At 36.9% G+C, this 13829-nt stretch overlaps 1 protein-coding gene across 1 annotated transcript; it reads right to left on the bottom strand.

The window, feature by feature from the left end:
* Positions 1 to 793: 793 nt before the first annotated feature.
* Positions 794 to 1285, bottom strand: LOC114404169. The gene has a single exon (XM_028367265.1). It carries the CDS (start codon positions 1283 to 1285, stop codon positions 794 to 796), a length of 492 nt encoding a protein of 163 aa, XP_028223066.1.
* Between the last annotated feature and the right edge of the window lie 12544 nt (positions 1286 to 13829).

Here is a 13829-nt window from a genome sequence, read left to right as displayed (position 1 = left end):
AAAATTTTCTGCAATATGCTCTTAGCCTGAGATGTAAGGCTTAGCACACAATCAAGCTTCAACTTACAGAGAGTAGTTCAGGCTTAGCGCAACAAGCGCGCTAAGCGCACTTCAAGCATTTCAAAAACAGTAAGGGATTGGTGCTTAGCGCATCCTGCCGCTAAGCCCAACTCGTGAAAGTTCAATTCCAGAATGGATATGGGACTTAGTTCAGGACAGTGTGCTTAGCGATGCTATAATAGATTTTTCCAGAGAAGGAGTGGCACGTAGTGCATCATCTCCACTAAGCCCACTGCTTGAAGTTCAATTCTAGTTAAGATGTTGGGCTTAGTGTAGTGATGTGCCCTTAGCTAAACTATTCAGCCAACTAGCCAGGGGTCTGAGCGCTTAGCGCGAGCAAGCTCAGGCTTAGCGCGTGAAGACATGGCGCTTAGCGCAAGGGTTGCGCTGAGCAGATGGACAACTGAAAAAAAAATTTAAGTCCTTTTTGTCCATCTCTTCACCTAGGCTTAAAACCCCCCTTGTTCATTACTAAACAAGCTGAAAAATCATTCACAATCACAAGAGATTACTAAACTAAATGCAAGAAATACATACTGAAAAAGAGAAAAGGGAAAGAAAAGCTAGGTTGCCTCCCAGTAAGCGCTCTTTTAACGTCATTAGCTTAACTCATCTTCCTGTTATCCTGGTTCCAACAAGGTTCCAACTTCTAGAACCTTCTTCTCTAGTCTCTTGTTCTCCATCACATTATCACATTCACCTTCAAACAAACATTTTGGTCGGGCACAGCTTTCTATTCATGAAATGGATCAAAACTGATCTGCTGGTCCTCTATGGCCATTTGTAGTTTCCTCTTCCCCATGTCTACCACACAGCTTGTAGTAGACATAAACGGTCTTCCAAGAATCATAGGAATATCTAAGTCTTCTTCTATGTCCATCACTACAAAATCAGCCGGAACGATCAAATGTTTGACCCTAACCAAAACGTCTTCAATCACTCCATAGGGTCTTGTGATGGAGATATCAGCCAACTGTAAGGTCATGCGGGTAGGCATTATCTCAAGCTCTCCAATTCGTCGGCACATGGAGAGAGGCATTAAGTTAATACTAGCTCCCAAGTCAATGAGAGCTTTATCTATAGCAACCTTGCCAATTGAACACGGTATAGTGACATTTCTAGGATCTTTATGCTTTGGTGGAAGGATGCGTTGAATGACAGCGCTGCAATTTCCTTCCATAACTATTGTGTCACTGTGGATATACCGATTCTTCTTCGTCAACATGTCTTTTAAAAATTTGGCATAGAGGGGCATTTGTTGGAGAGCTTCTCCAAAAGGCAAAGTAATTTCCAGTTTCTTGAAGATGTCAAGAAATCTGGCCAAGTCTCTTTCCTTGTTTTTCCGGGAAGGTACCAAAGGGTATGGTACTTCCTTGCCTTCAATAGGAGTAGTCTCTTTCTTCTTCTCTCGTGCAGCCTCACTCTTGCCCTTCTTTTCCTCCTCATCAACCTTCTCTTTTTCTTTTTCCTATTTTTGATTTTTTTCTTTTTCTTTTTCTTTTATTTCTTTTTGTTTTTATTTTTCGTATTCTTCCTTCATCCTTATTCCTTCTTGACTATCTTTTATTCGGGTCTCTCTCTCCTAGTCATCATCATCTTCCAAAATCTCCTCAAGTTTCACAAAGTCTGAAACTGGTTCCAGTGCCAGCTCAGCTACCGACTGTTGTTTATATCCCTCCACCTTCTCTTCAGCTCTACCTTCATCAGCTTGAATTGCCATTCTGCTCCTTGTTATGACAGCTTTACATTCCTCCATCAGATTCTTCTCAGTATTTGCAGTAAAGCTACTTGACGGCCTATCCGCCAATTGCTTTACGAGCTGACCCACTTGGACCTCCAGATTCTTAATGGCGGACTCCGTGCTCTTCTGGTTAGACATTGAAGCCTGCATAAACTAAGCTAGAGTCTCTTCCAGCTTTGTTGTACACTCGTAGAGACTAGGCCCTTGTTGTTGCGGCCTTGTGGACGGTCCACCCCTGATCTCTATTGAATTGATTCCCAGGGTGGTTCCTCCATTGTCCCTGTTGTTGGTTGTATTGTTGTCCATGCTGGAATCCAGGAAATCCACCTGCATTAAAATTATTTCTGGGTTGGTTCCCCATGTAATTGACTTCATGAGCTGTTGGTTCTTCATTGGGGAGACAACATCCAGAATCATGAGCTCCACCACAGATGACACACCCTGCAACCTGCAAAATAGTAGATGGTGAAGATTGTGCAGAGTGTGTTTGAGTTGGCAACTTACGTAGTGTCTCAGTCAATGCCTCAAGTTGCTTAGATAGCAACTTGTTCTGTGCCAACAATGCATCTTGTGATGTAAGTTCCAGTAAGCTTCTCTTTGTAGGTATGTGTGGAAGCAATGCCTTCCAAGGTTATTTTGATGATGCCAAAGAATCAAGAGTCAAGCAAAATCCAAAGATTCAAGAATCAAGTTTCAAGAATCAAGAATCAAGAGTCAAGATCAAGATTCAAGACTCAAGATTCAAGTTTCAAGAATCAAGATCAAGATTCAAGACTCAAGATTCAAGAATCAAGAGAAGACTCAATCAAGATAAGTACTAAATTTTTTTTTCAAAATATTGAGTAGCAAAAGAAGTTTTCACAAAATCATTACCAAAGAGTTTTACTCTTTGGTAATCGATTCCCAGAAGGTAGTAATCGATTACCAGTGTTTTAAAACGTTAAGATTTCAAATTTCAAGAGTTATAACTTATGTTTAAACAGTTTTTAAGTATTTTAAACTTGTGTAATCGATTACACAATACTTGTAATTGATTACTAGAGCTTCTAAACGTCTTAATTTTCAAAATTCAAACTGAAGAGTCACATCTATTGATGTGTAATCGATTACACCTTAATGGTAATCGATTACCAGTGACTAATTTCGAAAAATACATTTCCAAAAGTCACAACTTTTTAAGTGACTAGTTTTAAAGAAATTGCCAAGAGTCACAAGCTTTGACTTGAGTTATCAAGAGATTATAAATATGTGGCCATGGCATGAATTTCAATAATCAATAATGTATCTTTAAATCATCCTTCAACATCTTTCAATCTTTTTCAACAAGTTTCATAACAAGTTCTTTACAGATCTTTCTGATTCATTTCTCTTCATCTTTCTAAAAGTTTTTGTTCAATACTTTTTCTTTCAAGAAAAGTTCTTTGATCAAAAACTTGTTCTATTCATCTTTTTCATTCTTTTCTTCCTTTGCCAAAAGAACGAAGGACTAACCGCCTGAATTCTTTTGTGTCTCTCTTCTCCCTTACAAAAGATTCAAAGGACTAACCGCCTGAGAATTCTTTTGATTCTTCCCTTCCCCTTAAACAAAAGATCTCAAAGGACTAACTGCCTGAGATATCTTTTGTTTCCCCTTACAAAGATTCAAAGGACTAACCACCTGAGAATTCTTTGTCCCAACACATTGGAGGGTACATCCTTTATGCTACAAGTAGAGGGTACATCTACTTGGGGATTGTTATATTGAGAACAAGAGAGGGTACATCTCTTGTGGATCATTTCAAATGGAGGGTACATCCACTTGGTTATTCAAAGAAAACAAGGAAAGGTACATCCCTTGTGGATCTTTGGCTTGTAAAGGATTTTACAAGGTTGAAAGAAATCTCAAGAACCATAGGTTGCTTGGGGACTGGATGTAGGCATGGTTTATGGCCAAACCAGTATAAATCTTGTGTTTGTCTTCTTTTTCCCTACACTCTTTAATTTCCACTGTGAACTTTTAATTGCCTCTTTTACTTTTGGTTAAGTTTCTGTTTCTATTCTTTACTTTCTTAACTTTGTAGTAAAAGCCTAATTGAATTTAGTAACATTGAGAAGGTTAAATTTTTAATTAGTCAAGACACGTTCATAATTAATTCAACCCCCCTTCTTAATTATTCCAAGGCCACTTGATCCAAAAGTATGTGGGCTCTATCTCTAAGAATAGCAATGTCACTTGAAGCCATATTTTCAATGAGATCCATGGCTTCTTCAAGGGTCTTCAACTTTATTTTTTCCCCTGCAGAAGCGTCCAATAGCCACTTGGACTGCGGTCTTAACCCATCTATAAAAATGTTGAGCTATATCAATTCTGAGAATCCGTGAGTGGGCATCTTTCTCAATAAACCTCATAATCTTTCTAAGGCCTCACTCAGAGATTCATTGGGAAATTGGTGAAAAGAAGAGAAGGTTGCTTTGCCTTCTGTAGTCTTCGACTCAGGGAAATATTTCTTTAAAAAATTCTCTACAACTTCATCCCAGGTCTTCATATTGTTCCCTTTAAAAGAATGAAGCCACCTCTTAGCTTCTCCAGATAGTGAAAACAAAAACAAACTCAATCTGATTGCATCTTTCGGCACACCAGCCAGCCGAATGGTATTGCATATTTCAATGTAAGTGGCCAGGTGTGCGTATGGGTCTTCATTTGGTAGACCATGAAACAAATTATTTTGAATCAACTGTATCAAACAAGGAGGATATGTGATTGTTTGTGCTTAAACCTCTGGCCGCGCTATACTGGAAAAGAATTGTTGCACAGTGGAACTTGAGTAATCTTCCAGGGTCACTCTTCTTGGCTCTTCAGCCATAATAACTTCTTCAACAAAAACAGTATGTGATTGCCCTGCAATTGGAAAGCTAGAAGATGCCTCGGAAGATCAAGGTTCTTCTTCTGGAGTTGCGGCTACTTCCTAAATCCTACAAAAATTTTCTTATTCTCTCTGTGTTGCGCCTCCTGCAAGTAGCGTTAATCTCCAAATCGATGGGGATCAAATCACCTGTAGTAGATCTTCTTTGCATACAAGAGAAATAGAACAACAATTATCCAGTTCAAAGAACAATGAATTTGTACAGTAACTAAAATATGAACAAAAAGAATCAATGAATCAAAGAGAAAAATATAAAGCAATGCCGTAAAACTGAGTTGAACTCTTCCAATGAACTAAGTTCCCCGGCAACGGCACCATAAATACTTTGTTCCCTGGTAACGGCGCCATAAATACTTTTGTTCAATTTCCCGTATGGTTCCTTTTTCTCCAATTTTTAACAAATATATTCAAGGGAAATGAAATATTGAAAAGCGCACTAGGTCGTCAAGTATTTAAAATTAAAATGGAGTGATCCGAGTATCGAACTCAGGGAACTTGCTTATTAGAAAGAGTTTTATTCAGAAGTAAAGCATTATGGAACAAACATTGATAATTGATGGTTAAAATAGAAATAAACTAATTCTATGGTAAAAACAGTAAATGCAAGTAAGTAAAAGTTGACAACAATAGGTAAAAAACATTGGGTCTTTCTAACAAACAAGTTGATGCATTTGAGGATATTTCTCTAATTAGTCATGTTCTTGTGTTTTATGTTGTTGCCTAAAGTACTAAACCTCGATCCCTCGTAAGTTTAGACTAATTTAACCTAAGCTTCGTCCGCAGATCTCTCTTGTAAGACTAGGCTTAACTTAAGTAGCATTATCATCATAGCATATTCAGAAAACCAAAACCCCACAATCCATCCCTGGTAATGTAGTTATTTAGTTTTGCTTCTATCAAGTTCTAAGGCAACAGTACATTTCCCAATGCTAAATTCACCTAACAGTACACACAAATGGGTGATCAGACCAAGAGCATGCAATAATTAAGCATTGAACACACAAAAGACAATTAATTAGATATTAAAGATAATTACATCAATTGTTCCTTAGAAATCCCCAACTAAGGTGTTTAGCCAGCCATACACAGAAACCCTAACACAAATGAGATAGAGAGTACATAATAATTGTTGCTTACACAAGAAGGGGGATCCCTCCTCCTCTTCTTAGCACCTCACAATCACTCCAACACTCACTAATCTCTCTAAAAATGTAGAACCCTAGGCTTCTCTGCACAACTACTCCTCGTTGCTGCCTCCAGAGCACTATTCTCGAAGTCTATGCAAAAATATGTAGCTCTGGTCTCTCAAAATTGTACCCTAATCCTGACAATTCAGGCTTAAATAGGCTCTAAAATCGTGACGTTGCGCTTAGCGCCACCCTCGCGCTTAGCGCGAGTAAGTGGATATGGGTTAAGCACCAGTCGTGCGCTGAGCCTACCAAGAGACGAACGTCTCGCTTAGCGAGCTGATCTCACGCTTAGCGTGCGGTCTTGATTCTTGTGCTCTTCCAGATTCCGTTGTCACGCTAAGTACACTGAAGCTGCGCTTAATGTTGAATACACTTCAAGACTTGGCCTCCTTTAAACCTGAAATTATGCAAATTTTATCATTAAATCAAATGGGGAACTATACAAGTTTTAGAGAATGTTTTAGAGAATTGGGGAACTATACAAGTTTTAGAAAATGTTTTCTATACAAAAGTTAGTCGTATAAGACGACTAACAGTGACCTATGACTTCCTCTATAATAGTCACTAAGTTCTTTACTTAGGCTCTTGCAAGAGTCGTGACTACTATAGGAGGCATGTTTTTTTTTAACTCTTTTAGTATTTTTTTCTTTCTTCTTCCCTTATTTGTTTCCTCTCATCTTGAGTTATTTCTACCCTCTCTTTTCCTTTTTTTTTCTTTCTTTCTAGTGTTTCATTCCATAACTTAAGGGAACTCAACTCATCTAATATTCTAGATAGAGGGTCCTTGTGACTAATACCCTCACCATTAACACTTGAAGAATGATGACTCATGTTGGTTCCTAAGTTGTGGTTCTTTCTTGTTGAGGGTTTGCAAAAGGTAAAAGCTAGGGTTCAAAAGAACTCAAGATAAGCGGATAAGCAAGAAGAAATTATTATGCAATAACAAGATAAATAAGGGGTGACTAGTATTGAAGCTATGAAAGTAAGCAAGAAATTAAAGTGCAAGAAATGCAAACTAGGCGGATCCTAAGTGTTTGGATGACCTCATTTAAGGTTCCCAACAAAACACTCACTATCCTAAGGGAAAATTGCTGAAAATTATTACACACAAATGGAAGTAGGGTGACCTATTGGAGGCTCCCAACTTACTTCCAATGAAAGGCCTTTTTGTCACAAAATTTGAAAGCAAAGCAAATTTCCAATTACAAAATTACAAAAAAAAAGTCCTCAATTTTGGTGGCTATTCTCTCTGTGGTGTTTCACTCAATTTGGAGTACTTCTTATTCCAATAGCTCTTAAGGTGGTTGGCCCCTTGCTTCTTGACTCAAATTATTCAAGGGATGACACCAATCCTTCTTTCCAATTTCCTATATGGTTACTCACAAACAAGGAAACAAAGAAACAAGCAATAACCAAAGACCAAAAAATGAAATGAAAGCTAAACCAATAGATTTTTAACAAGATAAATTTTCAAGGATTATTCAACAATTAAAGCAATGAAAAGCACATAAAAGCAAGCTAGGACTTAAAGAGAAACTTAGAATGGCTCTAGAGTAGAGTAAAGAAGAATATAAAAAAAAAACTCAAGAAACCTCTAGTTTGGGCACTTGTTTTCACTCTAATTTTGAATTGAAATTTTAGAACTAAGATTGGTATAAAATAGGCACCAATTATAGAACAAATTTTGAGCCAAAACAACAAGCACACTTCCCTTTCACTTTTTTTTTCCTGGACACTAATTTTCCTGCCAACTTGTGTGATTTTTCTTATTTTTTACTTTTATCCAAATCACTAGGTTATTTTTTTCAAATTTTTTTCTAGATGTCTAGAAAATTAAGAAAAACCTACAGCTTAAAATTCACAATGACGAATTCCCAGTAAATTTTACAAGTTCGTATGTTCAAGTTGCCGACACAAGAGATTTCAACCTAGAAATCAATAGTAGTGTTTACGTTGCTTAAGGCTTGGATAACACAATTCAAGAGAGCTTAAGACTTATTTTGATTCACAAATCCAGCCACAACTCAATTTCTTCATAGGCATCATATAGGAAACTTAGAAAACAAAACAAAGTTCAACAAGAAGACGACTTCTAGGAATTGATTTAGAACATGTTATGAACTAAATAACATGCATGAGTTAGAATCAAAATTCAAAAGATAGGCTAAGAATGGAAACAATACATGAACAAATGTATCTAGAATTCAATCAACGAAATCAAAATTCAACACAAACTTAGAACATAATGTGACAATTATTATGACTAAACATGACTCTAAGACAACATGGATTTACACTTAGATTTTTGTGTGTTTTTTTCTAATCAATATTTTGGAAGAAAATTTAGATCTAAAGGTTCAGCACAAGAAGGTTATGACTGAAACATGATAGAACCTAAAATCAACACAAAAACATGATTCAAGAGTAGATCTATAAAATTTGAACCAGAGAAATGCAAGAACAAGTGTAGATCTAAGATTTAATCGGTTTTTTTTTTTAATATACTCTAAACAACACCAAACCACATGACAATGGAGGATTCACATGGAGAATAAGATGAAGAACAGGGAGTTAAATTGAATTAACCGAACAAAAAGATAGAGGAAGCAAAAGAACATCACCAAGACGAAGATGCTCTTGATACCACATGATGTAGCTCCATGTGGAGCTTGTAGGTCTTGAATCTTCTTCATCAATGAATTCCTTTGCTTCTTGAAGATCAATGGCAGCAGAATGGAGATGGAAGAAAGATGATTGGAGATGCCACTTCAAGGAGAATATGAGTCAAGAAGAAGCTCACCACCATAGGAAGTCATGGATAAGAGCTTGAAGGTAGGAGAAGATGAGTGGAGGGAGATGGAGAGAAGTAGCTCGAAATTTTATGCCTCAAATGAGGTCTGAACTTTGAAGTGTAATTCTCAAATGATCAAAGTTGAAAAATGCACACACATGACCTCTATTTTATAGCCTAAGTGTCACACAAAATTGGAGGAAAATTTGAATTTCTATTCAAATTTCACTTGAATTTGAAATTGAATTTGTGGAAGAACCAAATTTTGAAGCCAAAATTTTACAAATTATGATTAGCGAATTTTAGCTAAGGTTCAGCCCACTAATCCAAGATCAAGTCCATGATTCTCCACTAAGTGTGCTTAGGTGTCATGAGGCATGTAAAGCATGAAAGACATGCACAAAGTGTGACTATATGATGTGGTAATGGGGTGTAGTAAGCAAATGCTCACCTCCCCCTCTAAAATTTAATTGGATTAGGCTCCTCCAAATCTAATTAAATTTATTTCCCAACACACACATCAAATATTCACTTAATGCATGTGAAATTACAAAGCTACCCCTAATACAAAAGCTTATCTAGGTGCCCTTAAATACAAGGGCTAAAAAATCCTACATTTCTAGGGTATGCTACCTACATTATGGAGCCCTAAATACAAGGCCGAAAAGTAATGAAATCCTAATCTAATATGTATAAAACTAAGTGGACCCAACCTTGGCCCATGGGCTTAGAAATCTAGCTTGAGGTTCATGAGAACCCTAGGGTCTTCTTAAGCAGCTCTAGCTCAATCCTCTTGGAGCCTCTTGCTCATGGCTCCGGTGACTGGTCCCTTCCTAGGAAGGATTGCATCACCAACTTAACATGTTCTTATCATGGGGGAGTTTCGGGGCATTCCATTGAGCATTGTATGACCCTGAAACATAAGGTGCAAAGTCTAGTCAATGCAGGCTGGCTAAAATTCGAGGAGGACAATTGCTTGTGAATTTTGACGTTGTCGAGCGACACTATGCATGGTACTTGGGGAAATTTGAAGGTTTTTATTAGATGTCTTCAATGACTCATTAAGATTTCCAAGTTTATGCCATTACTGTAGCCAACAGTCACAATGCTGATAATATGGATAAGTTTGATGCCCTTGTCTCTCATTCTCTCACAATTACATCTTTGAATATTTATTTTAACATTCATTAGAATGTGAATGTATGTTGTTGGTTTGTTTGCTCAAGTGAAATATGCTCCTGAGTTGATCTCCAAGTCTATTCAATTAGAAATTGCTCGTTCTACACATTTGGTGAGGGTGTCGTAAACGACGATTAAAGTAAAAGAAAATGTTTGATTGATTGTGTTTCAAATCAAAAATAAGAAGTACGGACATTCATGTTACCTCATTTTATCATTCTTAAAAGTTATCTTTTTGAGAGAAAGGTGAGTCATCAAGAACAAGAGTCATTCGACTTAATCTATCAATTAAATATTTCTCATCCATAAAAATTCATTTTCGAGAACCTACACAGTTTCTTTCATTTTTCCTTGCTGCAAGGTCATGATAAAAAAGACAACAATAGATACCACAGAGCCCTATACCGGGGCAATTAGAGGCACCATGCATGAGCCTCAAGCGGACCTAGGGGCAGATCAAAAGTTCTCACCCGGTAGGTTGAACACTCGGAAGGGCGGCCTAGGCAAAATCAGGGTAATGAAAAATAAAAAGAAGAATAAGGAGCATGCTTATCAAAGGTTTTGTCCCAAAACCCAAACTATAAAAGGATCTAAGTCAAGATTTGAAATGACACATGGTTGTGTTTCAATATCCAAAACACTAACTTATCCCTTGCTACCCCCTCTGAGCCAAAGCATATTTGTTTTCTAAGAAAAACATAAAAAAAACAACAAAAACAAAATAGAAACCCTGAGTAGGAACCACCGCTAAATCGATGGGAAGAGAAATGCAAAAAACACATCCATGAAGTAGGGCAACAATTAAAAGAAAAAGAAAATAAAATCCGCCAAAGGCGAGTGAAGAAAAAGAGAGACAAAAGATCTCCAGATTTTACAAGGAAGACACAAAAATTGTAATAAGGATTAATGTATAAGACAAAAGGAGTAGAGCCCAACCCAAAAGGTACAAGCAACGCTCTTGAGGTTCTTACTCAATATAACCCTTAAAGACTCTTTGAGCCTCTCTGGTCCTTTCTTTTATAGAATGGAACCCGCACACGCTTGTTATTATTGAAAAAAAGATATATATATATATATATATATATATATATATATATATCTTTTGATGTTTAGTCGCTCTATTGAAAAAAAGAATCCTCGAGGTTTCACACTTGCATATTTGAGAAGAAAACTCATTCGACCAGGAGCTTGTGGAAAATGCTCAAAGACAATTGTGATAGTAAGGTACATTTGATGTTTAGTTGCTCATGCAATCTCCTTAGGATTCATTTTGAATCCATGGGTAGCCTTTGTTGTATAAATTCTTTCGGGATCAGCCCATGCCATCAAGTTTTAGTGGGATCGACAGACCCTTGGCATCACTCTATGTCTTTAAATTAGGAAAGTTTCACTTGTTCACATACCAAAGTGTGACAATCCATTGCCATCCTTCAATAGGGCGCACCATCGATCCCCAAGTCTTATGTTTCCTTGTTGTGCAGAATAATAGAAGGTTTTAAACAAAAAGAAAGGGACGAACCCTAGGATCAATATTTCAATTGATTGATTAAATGTCAAACGGTTCCACTACCGTCATCCAAAATTTTCAGGTGATTAAATCAAAACATATACTCTAAGGGAGTCCCCAAAGAGATTTGCAAAAGATAGGATGAGGTTGCATGAGTTATTACATCTTTTAGAAAGAGACAATCAATCTGTATTTTTTCACACAAAAAAGAGGGGAAGAAAAAAGAAAACAATTAAGGTCACCAAAGTAGGGAAGAATGTCATGAGCATTACACAATTTTCATGATTTAAAACCTTTTGCATTACTAGATACAAAGCCTACATTTACTGCATTTCAAGATGAAGATTGCATGCATCTGCATCCCAAAAATCATGTTAGGTTATAAGTGCATAGATTTCTCTTTATATACCAATTTCCCAAATCTAATGTCCTATCTTTTGAGTTTAGGATGAGAGGCCCTCTCAAAGAGTCAACCTCTTGCTTTCTCATAAGGTTGAGCCCTTTGGTACTATTACCTATTGGCTTGTTTAATAGGACTCAACGCCCTCCGCCTTTATCTTTCATAAGACTAAAAGTTCTTGCCTTTATCTTTCATAGGACTCAAAGTCCTCGCTTTTATATTTCATAGGACTCAAAGTCCTCTCCTTTATCTTTCATAGAACACAAAGTCCTCGCTTTTATTTTTCATAGGACTCAAAGTCCTTGCCTTTATCTTTCACAAGACTCAAAGTCCTCACCTTTATCTTTCATAGGACTCAAAGTCCTTACCTTTATCCTTCATAGGACTCAAAGTCCTTTGTCTTTATGCATTCATAGGACTCAAAGTTCTCTGTCTTTTACATTTCAAAGACTTCCATATCTTCTGTCTTTTAGACTTCATAAGACTTCAACGTCTTTTATTTTTCATAAGACTCAATAGGACTCAATGTCCTTGTCCTTATCTTTCATATGACTCAATGTCTTTGTCTTTGTGCTTCTTAAGACTCAATGTCCTCTGTTTCTAAGCGTTAAAAAATAAAAAGAACATCAAATGACTTTTGCTCTTATGCTCTATAGGACTTCAATGTCCTCTTTTTTTTTTAAAGACTTCAAGGTCCTCTATTTGGTGTTATAGGACTTCAATGTCCTTTTGCTTTTTTGGTTTAATTTATTTTGTTTTCTCTGGTGTCCGTTTTAGATAGCAAGGTCACACGAACAAAATTTGTGTCCTTATCTTTACTTCCTTTTTATTTCCATTAAAATATAAGTAAAGAGGGGAAACTGTCATACCCTAATTTCGTCCGGGGACTATCATTCATTGATCTTTTGATCCTTACTAGTCAACTTACAGTGTTGAACGCCAGTTATAGTGCAAAGCAACGAACCATTCGGTGTTTCAATTAGGAAGACAAAAGATACCAAGAAAGGAGGTCAAAAGGGTCTTTCCTTGTTTTTCCTTGGCCCCAGCTTGCATAGGCCAGGATTTGGCTCACCTGGGCCACCAAATAACTTCAAGGTTAAGGGACTAGCTCGCCTGGGCAAGCTACAACCGCCTCAAGATGACCTTTTTCCTATAAATAGGCATCCTAGGGGTGTTTTAAAGGGTTACAAGGTTCAGAAGTGGAGGGAATTGAGAGAATTAAGAAAGAAGAAGAAGAAATAGGAGGAAACGAAGTCGAGGCGCTACTGAATCGTGACCGTGATCATTCTCTACGTCATTTTCTTGTTCTGTGTTCTTCATGCGACTGTTGATTAGTTTTATTTTTGAGGATTGAATGTAATTTGTACCCTTAGGGGTCCCCCTTGTTATTATGTGCACATCCATCTTCTCCATCTATCATTGGCCATTATGTTTTTCTTTGTAAAGTTCAATCTTAACCGATCACTAGTGTTGTAAAGTTGTCTTTAAAGAGATTCAAATTTAATAAACCAAACCAAGATAAAACCACTCATAACTTATTTCTTTTTATCGAATATCACCTGAGATCATTTCAAGTTCCAACGCCTTAACGATTCTCTCCATTTTTCAAATTTAAAATATTGTTTCAAGGTCCAACGTCTTAATGATTCTCTCCGCTTTTCAAAATTTAAAACATAGTTTCAAGGTCCAACACCTTAAACGACTTTTTGTATGCAATTAAAATGAATCTTTCAAAAGCATAAAAATCAATTTAACACACAAACATTTAGACTTTAAAGAACTACGTAGGTCTAAATTCCTCATCGCACCAAAGGATATGTAGGAGCAAGGGCAACCTCCTTGTCGACCCCAAAAAAGTTAAAAAAATATAAAAAGGGAAAACAAATAATTTTGAAGTCACGTTTTGCACACTCAATTAAAGGTTGTCATCCCTTGTGACGGGCGCGTGGGGTGCTAATACCTTCCCTATGTGTAAACAACTCCTGAGCCATTATTTTCAAAATTTGTAGACCTCTTTTTGGTTTTCCTAACGTTTTCCTCAAATAAACATTGGTGGAG

This window comes from Glycine soja, unplaced genomic scaffold (genome assembly GCF_004193775.1).
Source record: "Glycine soja cultivar W05 unplaced genomic scaffold, ASM419377v2 tig00005422_1_pilon_369334_410255, whole genome shotgun sequence".
Taxonomy (NCBI): Eukaryota; Viridiplantae; Streptophyta; class Magnoliopsida; order Fabales; family Fabaceae; genus Glycine; species Glycine soja.
The sequence above is the reverse complement of the archived record's forward strand: the minus strand, read 5'-3'. Positions and strand labels throughout refer to the sequence as shown.